At 41.4% G+C, this 17,677-nt stretch overlaps 1 protein-coding gene across 1 annotated transcript in view; it reads right to left on the bottom strand.

Annotated features, from left to right (window-relative positions):
* The window catches only part of ADAMTSL1 (ADAMTS like 1), a 611,419-nt gene that overhangs the window by 109,428 nt on the left and 484,314 nt on the right, over positions 1-17,677 (bottom strand). The window contains exons 12-15 of the mRNA XM_067553131.1: positions 12,676-12,726; positions 7,855-8,059; positions 6,339-6,486; positions 1,727-1,811 (exon numbers count right to left, since the gene is read on the bottom strand). Coding sequence (XP_067409232.1) covers positions 1,727-1,811; positions 6,339-6,486; positions 7,855-8,059; positions 12,676-12,726 — 489 coding nt within the window. The remainder of the gene's footprint in view (positions 1-1,726; positions 1,812-6,338; positions 6,487-7,854; positions 8,060-12,675; positions 12,727-17,677) is intronic.

Here is a 17,677-nt window from a genome sequence, read left to right as displayed (position 1 = left end):
AAAGATGGCTGCACTTACAGTGGAAGAAGCCATGTGTTTAACTGCACCATTCTGATTAAAACTATAAAGAAATTATTATTATAAACACACATTTATCACAGTTTCAAGGTAAAATAAAATAAAAATGCAACATGTTCATTATGATATTGTAATTTCTCTAAAGAAGCTTCCTTCTCATAGCCATGTAATTGTGCTAAAGTTGTTTAATTGTCAATAAACAGATTGCCTAACAGATTGTAATTTATTGAAAATTAAACATCTTTAGCACAATTACATGGCTGTGAAATGGAAGCTGAGGTGGAAGTGATGGGATAAGTGCAGGCATTCTCAGCAAGGTCACAGAACTTCCTTAGAGAAATTACAAATACCATAATGAGCATGTTTCCTTTTATTTTTTTTCCCCCTCTCCACATTGGAACTGTGGTAAATGTGTGTTTCTGATAGTTTTTAAAGCCACTCATAATCCCATATTTATTATCGCATCCCTACAGTAAATAAATCCCGCACATACAGTACGCAGTAGTTTAATCTGGTTGAAGCATATTTCTGATTGTAGCTCTAACTTTATGTGTATCACTCTAACTTGCTGCATCAAGCTCAGGGTGCTGCAATCCTGGTGCAATCAAAACTCCCAGTGGTTGTACTAGGGAGACAGGAACTAAACTGAAGACAAAGTATTTAGCATTTTTATCTCCCTTTTTAGGTTCTTATTGAAATGTTCAGCCATTGGGGGTTTGTTTTGATTTTGCAGTACTGTCTGTAACCGCATTTTTTCCTGTAGTTACACTGCTAATTTTTCCACAAAAGCACTACAAGAATGAATACGAAAAATATTTTTATTATGTATTATGTAATAAATGCCTAGATTTAGGGAAAAAAAGGCATGGTGGCATTCCTTCAGGAAATCCTGTGTTCTGACTTTTAATTTATGGATGTAGCCCAATCTATTATCAAATGGGCCTGCCACATGGTGCAGGAATTCTACCTGGTTATTAGGGAATAAGGTGTTAACTCAAGTTAAGATCAACTTTGCATAGGTGCTATGGAAGAACTATCAACCAGCTGCTTGGAAGACAGAAGGGAAGAACCCTTGTAGGGGTGACAGGATTGGGTTAAACCCTAAGGCTGGAGAGTTTTCTGATTTATTTTCTGTTTATGGTAATTCATTTCACTTGCTACCAGCACATTAGTTCTTGAGAAAAAAGCCCTTGCTGCTGCCTCTGTATTTTTCTCTGTTGAGTCATTTCACTAGCTTACTGGGCCAGTCCTGCAGCCTTTCCACACGCAGAACTCCCACTTAATCAAGGGGAAGTTTCCATGTGAAAGGACTGTAGAATCTGTAAAGCATTTGACTGAACATCATTTATTTGAAAGTGACGCTGGTCATTGATCCAACCTGTAGACATGTACCATTAACAGACAGACTTTCAACACAGTATTATTTTAAATGCCCTTAACTAAAAAGATATCATTATGATTATGAGTTTGTTTGAATTCAGTCTGAATCTCCAAGTTACACCATACTCCTGAACTCAATTTCTCCATCTCTTATCTAGGGCTGATACGACTTTCACTAAAGCCCATTAACTTCATCGAGAGTGGGATAAGGCTCTTATATCCTAATGAAAGAACCAAATACAATTTCAAGGTAGTGTTATTTTAATGCAGGCCCTGAATCCTGACCTTACCATAACATGTTTTCAACAAATTATATTTAAAGACTTACGATGGTTCTTCAGACACCACTGCTCCTTCTTCCAGCTCTTGTGCCTGCTTGTACCATGGCAGTTTAGCTTCCACAGGGAGTTTCTCTAGAGAATATAACAAGCAAATGAAAAGAAAAAGCATGCAGTAGCTGTGCTATACACACTGGCTTTGTTTCTATAAGTGAATGTATCTACATTTCTGTAATGTGCTTATGTGTATGGATATACATATGCAGACCGAGCAGCACAGAAGAGGGCAGGGGAGAGAGAGACATTTTACTATGGCACTGAATATAGAGTCTATAAAAAAAATTGTAGTTTCTGTAAAGAAAGTTTGTTTTTATAATGCTAGAATGGCAAATTAAATGCCATTTTAGAAGAAAGAGCCATATGATCTACGCAGGTGGGCACTTTAGCAAAGTATTTTTCAAAAAGTTTTCTAACATCCAAGGGGAGAATCAGATTTTCATCCAACGGGAGAGTTTGAATATTCATGCTAGTTGTTTTGGCTTTGGGTTTTGTATTTGCACAATACACTGCATTGCCAATCATTCTGCCTACAACATAGAAACAAATAATTAGAAATTGCATTGCATCAAATTCATCTGCTCAAGTATTAAAGGAGGAAGTTCACTCTTGTAGGGGGGAGGGCAGCCCAGGCTTTGGCACGAATTAACCTCATGGAAGCCCTCAATATAAGGCTTACTTGGAGCCTGCATAATGCATAAGCCCGTGTGAAGACCAGCACCCCAAAAGACTTTCAACAAAGGGGAGGAGAGGAAAGCAACCTTCATATTAACATTGTTGCTGACTCTACAACAGACCTTCACTAATCCTGCACTGGCCCTGTGTGTATCCTTAAATTTTATAGCCTCATAAAGTACATTACATTCACTTTTGATAGATTATGACATTGAAGAAAATCCACATCTGATGAGTGATACTGCAAGAAACAGAGAAACCAGAGTGAAATAGTTCAGTGATGTTCTCTGACTCTAAGCTTATCAGTTCATCAGCTATGTGATTTTATAAATGAGTTGTATATTTTTTTCTGTCATTTTTGATGGAAAACAGCACAGATGCTTTTTATTCTCCAAGATCTGCACAAAATATAAGTGGCTTTTGGGGAAAAAAGTCCACTTTATGAGCCAAATTCTACTTTAACAGCAGGGTGAATTCAAAGTATCTCTGCTCAAGTCAATGGAGCTGTTCTGGTTTTACAATGATGTAAAGGGAGAGCAAATTTGGCACCATTTCTCTGAAATCAGTTCTGCATTTCTTCTGAGTAGTTTGGGTCAGGATTAGAAAAAAACTGATAAAAACAAGAACAGTGGTATTCAGCACTGTACAGAGAATCAGTGCAGGATCTATGTACAACCTAAGTCCCATTTAAGCCTTTTGGGTTTAAGTGGTGCACAGACTTTGTGCTGATCTGTTGCAGAGGATTAATTTCACCCAAAATACATGAGAATTTTCAGGAATTTGGTGCATACAACATTGGAAATTTCACATAAACATGCAAACTACCTAAACTGTCAATAGCAACATTTGCAGTATACAGAGATCGTAACTTGCAATTTGATTTCACAGCTACTGCAGCTTCAGCCGAGCAATACAAAAAATTTTGGGAATAAATCAGTGGTTGGAAGAAAAGGGTGCAGTAACAAAGTTATTATGCCTTCACTTCCAGAAATAGCAGGCAAGCTTCTACGCTGATATATTTATTAGTGCCATTTAAGGATGAATATGTGCCAGCACAGCTCTTAGTTTAATCTGTATTTTACCGCATTCGTTATCCAAAATATGTAAGAGATATTTTTATTTATATACCATACAGCTTATTTTTATGAGCTTTGGAAAGCCCGATCTTACTCTTTTGCTTTCTTTTTTGATTGCAAAGTTTTATAAAAAGCAGTTTATGCTCTCCTATATAGCTGACTGCAAATCAACTTTTATTTTAACAGCGAGAGGCCTGTGGCACCTTAAAGACTAATAAATTTATTTGGGCATAAGCTTTATTTGGGCAGAAACCCACTTCATCGTATTTTAACCTTTCCTTTTGGGGCTGGTGGGGGAGTGTGTGTATGTTGGTGGGGAGAAGCAGGTAAAATCAATTCCAATAAACTAACTGTAGAAAGAACATACTTCTGGATTAGAGATGTTGACATTTATTAAATAATAAAACAAAACCAATTTCTAAACCAAGACTTTGGAGATAAAAGAAAAGCCCCCCCTTTTACAATAGATTCATGTTTTTAACCTAGTACAAACTTTTAAATCCTATGCCCTGTGTTACACAGGAGGGCAACTAGATGAACACAGTATTGCTTCCTAGCATTAAAAACCACAAATCACCACTTAAGTTAGAGATACCTTAAATTTTCCCTAGGATTCTCCATTACATTATGAGACACCTCAGAGTTTTAATGAGCTAAGAGTGGGATACATTACAGCAGCTGCGTACCCTTCATTTTTATTTAGCAGAAGATAAGTATTAAGTACTAGTATTAAGATAAAGACTCGCTCTGTATTTTCTTTCTGATAATCTCCATCAGCTATAATCACTGATTTTCTGCCCTGTAGTAATCCATCTTCAGAATGCAATGGCATGCTATGTTGAAATACTGGTTAGCAGATGCATGCTTTGCCACAGGTATTGACTGGTTCAGCTGTAATTTATAACTCTAATTTATTAAGCAAATCCTCTCTTTTGGATAGATTTCTAGCAAGATTCAGCCCTGCAAGTGCACGAGGTTGGAACTGTACCACCTGGCCCTTGAAAGAGCAACAATGAAAGGAAGAGGCATTTGATCTGGGAAGGACAGCAGAGTGAATTTTAAAATCAAATCAACCCCTCCTCTCCCCTATCCCAAAACAAAACCCTACCAAACCAAAATACTACACTGCATGCACAATTCTCCCCAGATCTACATAGAACTGGACAGAATAGAACACTGGATCAGGAGAGTAGATTTACCATGTGGGCAGAATTCCATAGGAGCCGCTCTGGCAGGGGTTTCATGAGCTGGCATCTTGGCATTTGGTGCTCTCACTCATCGTGGGCCATTGAGTATGGATAGGGGCGTGCGCAGGAATTTAAGTGTAAATTCTTTTGGAGGGGCACGTTACATATACGCAAATGAAAGGTTCGTGTGATTCCCCCTCTGCCCCTCCTCCAACCCCCGATTTCTCGGGACGCATCTGGCACCCAGCAGTGAGGAGGCAGTGGCTCCCCCTCAACAGCACTCTCCATGTCCCTGCAGCCCGGGGAGGGAGGAAGCAGCAGAGAGGCTGGCTGCCATCTGAGCTCCTCCTCCCCTTACCCCTACAGCTGTAGCCTGCTGCTTCTCCTTCTCTACTGCTGGAGTCCCAGTGTTGCTGCCTGCTTTGCAGACCACCCGCTGAGGTGAGTCGGAGCAGAGGCAATGTGGGACTCCATCAGTAGGGGAGAAGCAGCAGGCTGCAGCTGTAGGGATAGAGGGAGGAGGAGCTCAGCCGGCAGCCAGCCGCCCTGCTGCTTCCTCCCTCCCTGAACTGCAAGGACATACGGAGATCTGGGGAAAGGCCCATGGCCCTCCTTGCCCCACCTTGTGCACACCCCTGAGTATGAAAATAAAAATCCCAACTTTCGCCTTTCCATTTGGGGTCACCAAAATTTATAGGCCGCTTTTATTGGATTTCAACCATTCCCATGCCCTTAATTTACATTAGCAGCAGCGATTTACAAAAGTTATGCTAATTTTATATATGAGTGGGTCATGTTGGGTCTGGAGCCTCCAACTCAGAGAAATAAAAGTCCTATTTATTGTATTTTAGCCAAGAAAATTAATAATTAATAAATTAATAATCTACTTACTCTCACCACACGAGAAGGTTATGTCCACGTGGATATATATAATTGTAGAACCATGTGATAATTTATCAAACATCTTTGACTGCTGCACCTGCACTCTGCCCATTACTCCATTTACCCCAGGATTTACTCTTACATTCCAACCCCATGACCAGCTTCAAATAACTGCCTTTTAGAAATCAACATGCCTCAGTTACATTTCCTCCTCCTCTCAACAAACGTGAGGAATTCCCCAATACCACTTATTGTCTGAGGCTCAAGACAGAGATTATTCAATTCTGCAGCAGTGACGGGTTCTTTACACATAAAACTGTTGTGATTTTAATGTCTGTACAATCTTGTAGCCTGGCTACTAATAGGAGCTTCTCTTTGGGACATACAGTGCTTGCTTCTAGCTGCTGATTTGCCTGATGGGTGTTTTAAGTAATGGGTAAGTTTAAACCAGTCACTTTAAACACTGTTGTTTTCTCTTAGTAAAGCACTATGGGCCAACTTAGCCCTGATTAGTCAGTGAAATTGCATCCACTTACACCAGGGTTGAATTTGGATTTTTTTTTTAAGGTTGGTGGATCACAGTAATAAGATCCTGTTTTGCTTTGAAAGATCTACAGGTTGCCAGCAACAACAACATTTACATCCAAACTGCTACAGTAATGATAGAGTCTGTTGATAGAAATTTATGAATTACTGCATTCAGATAGACTTGGGAACGTACAGCCAACTAGCAAAAACAACTCCTTAAATGTGGTGGAGCTGTAAAGATTCATCTGTCTTTTTACCTTTGGGTTTGTAGCAAGGACTGGGTACAATGCATTCTTCCTTTATATGAGGCTTTGTTTTAGGACTGCAGCCTCCTGTATGCATCCCTCTGTGATCAATGCAGAGAACCACACGGTACCTCAGCCCCTGGCCACACGTCACTGTGCACTGAAGGAAGAAAAGAAAAAGCACAAAGTAGCAAATTAAAAAAACCAAACCAAAACAAAAAACAACCCACCCTGTGGGAAAAATGGAGCACACAGCAATAATGTAACAGCATTAGAGGGCAAAACTTGGATCAGAAACAGCCATATTGGCCCACAGATTAGTCATTCTATTTGGTTGATACTAGTTGGGGATAAAGTTGACGAATATTCAGTGTTTTTTTCCTTTCTGTTCTGCACAGTTGTTTGGTTTAGAGATTCGGCTGCTGGGTTTCTCTATCAGTGTCACTCCACAAACTCTCAGCATTGGCCACTTGGCCTGTGGCCATCAGTCCCATACTGGATGTGCTCACTAACACCTTGTCAGTTTCATCTGTGGCCACTTCTGCTCTGCTTAGACAAGGCATTGGAGCTTATAGGTTAACGGGTGTAACAACAAGGTATTTTGGAACATGGCACTGTATAAAGTGGGAAACTATCTGGGCTTTACACTCCTTCAGGCATTTTCTCAAGCTGAATTTTTTTTTTTTATATGGTATGTCATTTTCCCCAGGATAGTGGGTTTCAGAAGCTGCTAGATTGGAGGGGCTTACGAGCACCAACCAAGCAGGAAAGAAGCAGAGAGTAATAATAATGCTTCACACATATCTAACATCTTTAATCTGAAAATCAGCAAGCACTTTGCAGATAGTCATCTACAACGCCTCACATTTTGGTATGGTAGGAAAGTTTCTAAAGTCAATTTTACAGGTGAGGAAACTGAGGCATCGAGAGGATCAGTGACTTGACCAAAGTCAGGCCTGTTGAAATAGGACCCTGACCTCTTTTGCTTCCAGTCTTGTGCCTTAAGCACAAGTCTTAAAGAAAAAGAGATGAGTCAGGGCTAGACAAGCAGGCGGGGACTGTGGGCACTAAGCAGTGATTATAGAGCAAAGACTCTAACAACTATGTTTGCATGGCTGCTTAAATTTCATACTGCAGAGCAGCAATCCAGGATATTTGACTTGTGGACAAAAGGTATAAGATAAATGTGTATTAGAACATGTCCATGAACAGCTTGCATCTCTCTCTGCATGTGCATATATGTTTCTGTTCATCATTTACATCTGACCATTATTTAACATAGCCAGTCTGATTTGCTCTTACATCATTCTCTTCAACTAATGTTAGAAGTCCTGAGCATTCACTCTGTAGTGGTACAAATGCCATTGCTTAATGCAGGAAAGTCAGAAAAACCCACAAAGTAAATAAGCTTAGTGAAGATTCTTATTTTACTGAATTCGCACACGTTAACAAAATAGAAGATTTGTTCCCAATGCACGACTTAAATACAATTAACAACAACAACAACATTTCACAAAGAACTGCTTACCGGAGACCACTCCTGGGCCAGCCACTTTGGGCAGTCAAATACATTGCAGGGCTGGACAATAGGCATCTTTGGAGTGTACATGCACTTCCACTCTTCCACAGAGCTGATGTGCCCCTGAATGTCCTCCTCCACACAAGAGACCGTGCGGCTCTGAATGCCCCCTCCACATGAGGAGGAGCAGGCTGTCCATGGAGTGCTTTCCCATCTGCGAAAAAAGGCATCAATGAAGGTGTGAAACCCCCCAGAACACTTGAACTTTCCTTGAGCCCCCTCCCTTTAAAAGATTATTATTATTAGCAAGACTTGTTCACTTATATGTATGGCCCCAACAACCAAGCACTCATATCTGTCATCTTTAAAAGTTATCTTGTAAGTGAAATACTAATGGCAAGAAGTCCCCTTCTCCTCCCACCCTATATTCCAGGTTTTTTCCACAGAGAATGTAACTTATTTTAATTAGGGAGATTGTTGTATCTTGGCAGTATGTGCCACATATTGGGAGACCCAAGCTCCAACTGCTGGAAACTCAGGGCTTGTCTACACTTCAAACATTACAGTGGCACAACTGCACTGCTGTTGCATTTCAGTGTAGACACTGCCTATATTGATGGGAGGAATTCTCCGTTGGTGCAGATAATCCTCCTCCCCAAGAGGTGGTAGCTAGAGTGAGAGAAGAATTTTTCCATCAACCTAGCGCTGTCTAAACAGGGACTTAGGTTGGCTTAACACCTCTGCTCAGGGGCATGGATTTTTTTCACATCCTTGACCAATGTCGTTAAACCAACCTAATTTTCTAATGTAGACCAAGCCTCAGTGTGCTCTGAAGTTGATATCCTTCTCTGCATTGCAAGAGGAAGGAGCAATGCCATCCTTAGCTGCTACAGCCGTCATATGCAGAGTTGGTTAGGGGAAAACAAAAGATGAAAGGAATTTTCTCAGGAGAATAACATGAATATGTGAGAACAAGGGATAGAACTACAGCTAGCGTTCTACCGATTTGGTTAGTGACTATTAGAGAAAGACAGGTTAGTTTGGAAAATAATGTTGGCTTTGTCTGACTGCTATTGAGATAACGAGAGGAACAATTTAATCTGATTTACAACAAGTGACATTTTGTTGAGAAAAAACAGTGAAATGTGTGTGCTCTGGAATAGCACTGGCAGCTTTATGAGACTATCTATGTGCATATATATAATTATACATACATTTCAGAAATATATATATACACACACTGTATAATGCATAAACAATGTGTATGTGTGTGAGAAACACACACACACACACACACACACACAGCTTTTCTTGAAGCAGCTGTATTAGCCATTGTCACACATAAGATCGAAGACCAGAAGGGCTTTGGATTTGATCCAGACTGGTGATTCCTGTGTATCTGCCTACATGGTTAATATATGTTTGAGCTAGTCAAAAGTTTTCAGTGAAACATTTTTCCTGGAAAAAAGGCCTTTTCAGTGAAAATGAAAGTTTTTGCAAAAACAAAACAAAAATCTATATTTTGACAAACAAAACCAAAAATTTCATTTTAGGAGAAACAAAAATCTCACCCCCCTCTCCTGTCTTTTTTCCAGGAGATAAAAAAATAAAAAATAAAATTAGGGTGGTGCCCCTCCATCAAAACAAAATCAATATTTTAATTAAAAACAAATAAAAAATGTCACAGAAAAATTCAGACAGGGTGAAAAATGTTCAGTTCTTCTCAAATGTTTCACCAACTACCTTTACCTTTCTTTGACCAGCTCTAATGTATGTACATCTGTACACACACGAGATAATGGCTGATTGTATTGTATATAGTTTTTATTGACCACAGTGTGAGATGGCCACATTGTTTACCAGTGGCAAAGCCACCGATGTGATGTGTAGTTCATCTCAAAGGAGTGCCAATAAAACTTTTCCACCACACCTTGTATCCTGCAACTGCCTCAGAAGTTAAAGAAAAGGTATTTTTAGAATTGCCTTAGTGTTAAAGCATTGTGCTGGGGGCTCTTTCCAACTATGCTCGCCCTGTAGTGTGATAATTGGTGTCTGATATCTCAGGATCTTCCATGGGAATCCAAGTCTGCCCTTTTACAACAACTTTCTAGCTATTTTGTGCTGCCTCAGTAGAAGCAGAGGAACAAGAATTTAGCCCTCAGGCACGATATCAATATAAAATCTTTGAAAGAGTTTCTGGGATCCTGGCTGCCAAAGCAGAGGTCGCAGTCACCTGCAACTCACATTGGATGTACCAGGAGTTTGGGAAGAAAGTGGTGTCCAATGAGGTATCTGGTACCACAAGGGTGTATTATGTGCAATGGACCATATCATCCTCTCTCCATGATAAAATGCATGGCAGAGGGCTCTGGGGAGGAAGAGCTACTTCCAACTTGTTCCCAACCTTGCAGATTACTGGAGCCTTGCTAGCACCTACTCCATATGATGCTAACCAGCCATGAAGTGACTGGGCTCCACAGAAAAGACTGTGGCCTGGGGATGTAAAGCTCTAAAGGTCCAGAGGGAAGGCAATTTGCATCCCCCCGATCCTGGTCCTGCCCCAAGTCACCTCCAATCCTCCCTCTGGTCCCTTCAATCACAGCCCATTCCTTCCCCAAGTGGCGTCTGGACCCGTCTGATGTGGACTGGAAGTGGTAATGCTAAGGAGATGTCTGACCCTGATCCATGCAGAGAGGGTCCCCTCCATATATGGATTTGGGGTGAGGGGAATGGGCAGTATAGGCTCTTGATAATGGCATTTATAGAATGGTGGTGAGGTTGGAGTAGTGGGTCTAAAAGGATTGTTACAAGTTGGACCCAAAACCCAGAAAAGCTGAGACGCACTGCCTCGGGCCTTTGATCACTTCCCATGGACTTTCTTTCTTTCTGTGTTGCTCAAAGTCAAATATTTTAGGGCATGTCGACCCTTTATTCTGGAGTTTCTTCAACTGTTAGAAAGTGTCTATCTAGCTGCCAGGCTCAGGATGCTTTTTGCTCAGATATAGTCCTTCCACTGTTGAGTGTTGCCAGTTCATCCTGTGATCTATACGTTCTGTCTCTTTCTCTCGCTTTCTGCCAGTGTTCAAGAATATTGTTCACAAAAATGCTTTTTACCGCAACACTCAGACCTTATTAACGGCTGACCTTTACACCCCCCTTTTTTTTTTAAAAATCTTTTGTTAATTTCTGAGGGTGGTGGGTTTTTGTTTTTTGTTTCAATAGGAAAGAGTTTTCCAGAAATAAGGAACAGGAAGTGGATATATATATATATATATAAATAAGAAAGCATGTCTAAGGAGATAAATGAGTGATTTATTCACTCTGTGTACATACACATAAACATGCAGTCATGGGAAAAAAATCCCTAACCCACCCAAAATATGTATCCAACATTACTAGAAGGTGAGCAAGACAGGCATTTGGCATATAAATATAAACTATACAAATCATAGGTCAGTGGTGACAACCTGAGCGGCAGCCACAACTGTAGGCAAGTAACGCAGAGCTGCTCCCTTCCCTGCCCTCCTACTCTCAACTGGGAGGTCTGTTGTATGGTCCTATACCATATTTCAAATCGGAATGCACTGCCTTTGTTCACACCGTACAGCAGAGCTCTGTGGTGCCTGTGTTAGGACTCTCTGTGGTTTGGGAGATCTCACTTTCTCAGCAAGGTGAGATGAACACATTGTCTAGTAGGCGCCTTTAGTGATAGGAGGCCCAAATAAACTAACAGAGAAGGAAACAAAGCAGAAAAGCAATACTGTTTAAGCTATTGCCTCAGGACACGGATTCTGGTTATTGATGGGCTTGCTTCAACTGTGAGACCAGCTTTATTAGCACTGATCCTCTCTTACTTAATTAATACAACCACCAATATAATAAACAAACAGGAAATTTAAGTCTATGTTCAAGGCTTCTGATGACACACAGAAACATAGCTAATTACAAGAGATTTTCAAGCACCCCTTCATGCTTTAAAGACATTCTTACCATAAGGTAATTAATAAGATATGTCAGAACTCACTCGCATTGGTCATGTCTTTGTGGAGAGTTAGGTTGTGGCAAGCTGAGATGTAAATTTACAGCGCCCCAGCTTGCTGAGTGCTAACTGCTGTGTGGAACGTGTTATGGCACAGTAAAAATTCCATAGTGCACTTACTTTTAGGGCATGGCAGCAGGATCCATCCAGCCAGTTAGTACGTGGCAAGGTATGATGCTATAGATTTACATCCCAGCTTGATCCCAAAAGCAAATGTGAGTACCTTTATCTAAGTACCAACTAAAGAAAAGTTACTTGTGTGTGTAAGTGTTTGCAGGATTGAGCCTTTGAACACTATTCATTTAAAAAAAAAAAAAAAGAACCCTTTGCAATTATTAAACTTGTGACTTGTTTAAAAGAGAATTTAATATATAAAGCGGAACTACAGCATCTGGAGTTCTACATTCATAGCAATATAATACACTAGGGCATATGCAAGATACTTTTGAGGGGGAAAAGGTGAACCGTTAGCCACAAAGCCAGTGGTTTAGGTCCCATTCAGGGAAGAGGGATGCGGGGGAGAGGGGGGATAGGGAGGGGAGAGAGATCCAGTATATTTAATCAGACTGAATTACTGCTTCAACTTACTTTGATGTAATTTTAGCTCTGCTTCAATAGGCTTTATAACGACAAGTTTAGCGCTTGAGCAACTCATGATTATTCCATAGGAGAATTCAGAACAAGGGGCAGGCAGCATCTAGTGTCTTAGTTCTACAGAAAAGCAGCAATGCAGGAACAAAAGCAGTAAACTTATTTGCTAATCCTAGCATCTGATTGATGGTTTTACGTACCGAGGAAGGGGATGGTAGAGGTCATAGGGCATGATCTGCTTGTATCCATCACTGTTAGGAACAATAATGCCAACCCTCTGAGTAGAAGGTACACACAATAAAACAAACACTAAATGATTACATTATACAATGTTTTTTACACAGTATTAAAAAACTGTCAAAATATTCTACCCACATTGCTAACATTTTGAAAACAAAACATAAGATACCTTTCCACAGTCATCCTCACAGTTTGCAGGTAGTTCTATAAGATAACCATATAGCTACCAATTAACCCTCTGCTTCTTATTAAGACACCACCCATGTGACCAAAAAGTTGGTTCCACTATTACAAATGACAACAATCAACACATAAATGTTCTCTTCACTTACAAAGAAATTACATGCCATGAGAGATCATTTTTATAGTGCTCTGAATACTTATACATTCAGAGCTTGATCCAAAATCCAAAGAAGCCAATGAGAAGACTCCCATTGAACAGTGGGCTTTGGATCAGGCCCTTACTCAACAATTACATGGTTGTTTCTGCCCTTCAGATGAAACAGTCCACTGGATTTACAGGAACTTGTGATACGTAACTAAGGGCATTTCCAGTACAGGAACCTCGACTCTGGGACTTACATCTCTTCAACCCAAAGAAGCTCAATTATATTCCTCTTTAGGGCTCATTTATTTCCTTGGACCTTTTCGGAAATGTGTTGAGTGAGGAAGACTAAGCTGTTTTTGTTGTTGTTTAGTGACTGTTATTGGGCGAGTTTATGGTGCTCTTGTCTGATACGATGTTATTGTTAGTGTATCTAAAGACAGTGGATAGGGACTTATGTAAATCAAAATATGTAAAACTGAGAATACCATGTAATATATGTATGAAGTTGGTTCATTAAAAGGTGGATAACACCTAGGAAATGGTCTCTTGATGGGGAGCAGGCAGGTCTAAGTAGAGGGTCTTACTGTGGGGGCTAGACGAGGATATTAAGTTTTGGTAGGGTGATGGGGTTGGATGAGCTTCTTGCCTTGAGTGACTCCTTCCCTACCACTGGAAGCTGTCACTGATCCTTGGTAGGTGCTCTCAGTGTCCCCCACATACCATCTGTTATCATTTTGTCATGCTGGGAACCTGCAAGCAGCTTGGAGTAGGAGCTTGTGGAGGGAACTTGCATACAGATGAAGTAGATCACCTTGGAATGAAGGAACTGGATGTGGAGGGCAAGACTGGGATGGTTTTAGAGAGGCTTAGATAAATGGGAGGGGTTGGGTGAGAGGGGATGAGGGCATCTGTTAGGGGAAGAGGTAAGATTGAAGATTGGAGAACAAGTATTCCTCACCCTCAGTGCAATATACTAAAGAGAAATGCTCCATGAGTTCAAAAGGGTCTTGGCACATTCCAGCCAAAGGGTTCTGTTCTCCTTTTGATGGGAAGAGTATTTATGTGCAGAATTCCTCCATAATGAGAGAATAGATCCCATTGTATTTCCAGTGAGGAGTCAGAGCTGGGTCAGCGGGATGGAATTTTCCAGCTAATTCATTAGAAGGAGCTGAAGCCACCAGAGTGTGTGTGATTGGAACGGGACTGTTCTTTGTCAGGTTAACAATCCTTGAAATGATAGGCGTCGTGTGTGTACACGGAGAGGAGTCTGCCTCCCCACCGACTTAAAATCCAAGAAAGAGACTTCTGAGACTTGGAAGGCTTTGGAAATGAGAAGGACAGATCAGTTACTTTGTTCAGTAAGCAAATCATTCCTGTTTTGTTTTCACTTGCAAGAGAGTGTTGTACTGATTTGGGAAGTGCTTGGTAATATTTTAAATACAGTGGACATTTTGTCATGTTCTTGCAAAATGCACCCTCTTCTCCCAGCCCCTCTTCTACTGCTGCTCCAATCAAAAGTTGTTAGCGCACTCCAGCTCATCAGCTTTCAGAGAAATACACAGGAAAAGATTAATACACAACATCCAGAACTGAAACAATTATACTGCCAATGAGGCTACATTGCTTGAGAGCCAAATGGATTTCAAATCCTATTTTGAGGTAAACAATTCAAACGTATAAAAAAGTTTTTCTTCTAGTAAAACTCGATTTGAACCGTCGTGCCAAGACCAAACAGGAGACTGAGTCTAGACGTTATGCACTGCCACAGGCCTTAAATTGTGCAACAACCGAGGCCTTTCCAATGGGAATAACAACTCCAACCTCCCAGGGCTGTTGGGAGGATTAAAACACTATAGAATGACCAAACAACACTATTATTAGTAATGTACAGAGTATTAGACATCATAGAGCATTTACAGTTGTATTTTCATTCACATATAGTTGCATCCTATTGTTTATTCAATCTGTGTACTTGGGAAATAATACTATATCATAAGATAATAGCGTTCTGCAGCATAATTGCCAGAAAGAAGCCGAAAAATTTATTGAACTAAACCCCAAGACGTGATTTTTCAAAGTAGAATGTGTTTCTCCTATTCCTTTGACAACTTTCTGCTACAATGACTTTGTTTTTCCATTGCTATATGCTGATTAAATCCCCATCCCCTTAAAAACTACCTAAGGTATGTCTACCCTGCAATCCGTGGTGTGACTGCAGAATGCATAGATACACCCTAGCTAGCTTTGACTGAGCCAGCATGAATACAAGAACAGTGAAGCTGAGGCAGCACAAGTGCCTGGATCTGTTCTTGAGTGGCTAGCCTGGACTGCGATTCGCTGCTAATGATCAAAGCTAGTTCAGCTATGTCTACATGTGCTGCAGCCACATCTCTGAATGCAGTACAGACATACCCTAATGGACACACAAGAAAACAAGGATTATGGTAACAAAACTGCATCCTAGCCAGCCAGTTTATGCAACGCACCTCTGTTTCTACCAATCAAAACAAACATAAGCGATTAATAAAAAAATCCATTTACTTAAAGATCTTTTCTGTTTTTCTGATTTGTCTGATTTCTGACTGAGCAAAAAGTTTTTTTGGGTTTTTAAACTCTTATTAATCAATTGTAGCATTGTTGAAATTAAGGATGGAAGGGAACGATAGCCAGATTGTGGACCCTGGCTCTCTTCACTTTGTGCTCCTCTGACCACGCCAAGCGCTGCTCTAGGAGGGCAGTTGGATATTCCTCTGATGTAATGGAATCCGTAGGTGGTGTAAAGCTGGCATAACTAGCTCTGTGCCACCTGCTCCCAATTTTGGGCATAGCGAACAAGTAAGAGGGGGTGGAGGCAGAGTACAACATGTGCCAGAGGTGGAGAAGTCTCCAGGGGATTTCTTCAGCCAGTATAATTTATAGCAGTCCCCAAATTGCTCTAACATATACTGGGATCCATTTTCTCCAAGAGGAAAAGTATTTTGATCTTCCATTCCTCACCTCCAGGTCCTGCACCAAGCACAGCTTAACTAGACTCAGGGAGCTGGGCCCAAAACTTTTAGGTGACGTTTAATACTATTGCTGCTTTGGACTTCTGAAATATTTTCCATCTGAGCAGCCCAAGGAATTTTGTCAACATTATGCCTCACAAGGGAGGTAGGAAAGTGGTGTTATCACTATTTTACAAAAAGGGGAACCTGACAAACAACAAGGCTAAGTGACTTGTCCATTTGAGTCTGTGTAACAGCCAGGGGCAAATGCACTCTTTGTCTCCTGGCAAGTACTGATGGCACAAGGAGAGAGGCACTCAGGTAACAGGTAGGAAAGACACTAAATTGCTGAGGGTCCTTATTTTCAAATCACAGCAATTATATTAGTTCCTTTTAATATATATGGGGGGAGAGAGGGAAAGCTTGTTTTATGAGGCTGCTGTAGGAGTAACAAATGGGACTTCTCTTGCGCCGGATGGCACAACCCTACTCTAGACCGGGCATGGACTAGATGATTTTCAAGGGCTGTCCTCTCTCTAAAATCTAGGATTATGTTTTCTCCCAGTTGACAAGTTGCTTCGCTCACACTGCAGCTTTGCTTCCTTTTTACGTGGAACTTAGTTTCAGTTTCAGTAGAGTTGATCTTTGAATGCATCCATCCATGAAACATGCCCCGGATGGGGGCACTGCCCCCGGGCTGGCTATTTGTCTAGAACATTCCCTTTCACTGTTAACCCCACAGAGTGGGTCCTAAAAAGCTGCTGCTGCTCAATTGCACGGAAAAGCGCCATTGCACCTCCATGCGATGAATCTACCTTCTAGCCACCTGGGGCCACATTCACCCCTACGTCAGTGCAAGTGCCGACACAGGGATAGAGGCAGGCAGTTGCCTCTCCCTGTTCACAGCGTGCAGGGGCTTGAATAGCCACTGGGTGCTGGTTAGGGCAGACCTCCGGGTCATAGAATATCTGATACACAAGCCTGTTGCTGCCATACCCTCTCTTGCCTCTGATCAATCACTGGCCCTGCATTGCCCCCGCATTTAGGGCTTCTCTGGAAGTGGCTTGGAGTATGTCCACAGGGGGGAATTTACACCTATGTAGAAGGTCGAGCAGTTCTGATGCTAAGGGCCTGATGCTAATCATGACTAGGGCTCTGGTTTTCTGTCTGTCTGAACAGACGTTTATCATCAGTTTAGATCAGAGATACCCAATCTTTTAGGGGCTGGAGCCCCCGTTTGTGGTGGAGCTGCACCTGGGCCCCACATGTACCTGGAGCAGTTGCTGTATCTCACCTCTTCCCCGTTCCTTTCCTTTTCTCCTTTTTAATGCGTTTGCTGTCCATTTGTGACTCGTATTCATCCTCCTTCCTTGTCTCTGTGAAGCCACCGTCTCTTAACTTCTCTCCAAGTGTTCCCCCAGATTGCTCTCTCCACCAGTTTCCCTTCACTGTCTCTCAGAGACCCCCCCACCACTGTGAAAAATGTGGCCAGGGACAATTCTCCTAATAACCAGGAACTCTGGGAACTGCTAGATGGCTTAACTCATCTCCTCAAATGGCTTTCTCCCATAGCTCAGCCCATCTCCCCCGGTGACTCTCAGATACAGAGAGCGCAGGCTCCTCTCCTGGCTGTTAGTGGCTTCTTCC

Source organism: Emydura macquarii, unplaced genomic scaffold (assembly GCF_026122565.2).
Source record: "Emydura macquarii macquarii isolate MOO-44397 ecotype Brisbane River unplaced genomic scaffold, CSIRO-AGI_Emac_v2 contig_1451, whole genome shotgun sequence".
NCBI classification, from domain to species: domain Eukaryota; kingdom Metazoa; phylum Chordata; order Testudines; family Chelidae; genus Emydura; species Emydura macquarii.
The sequence above is the reverse complement of the archived record's forward strand: the minus strand, read 5'-3'. Positions and strand labels throughout refer to the sequence as shown.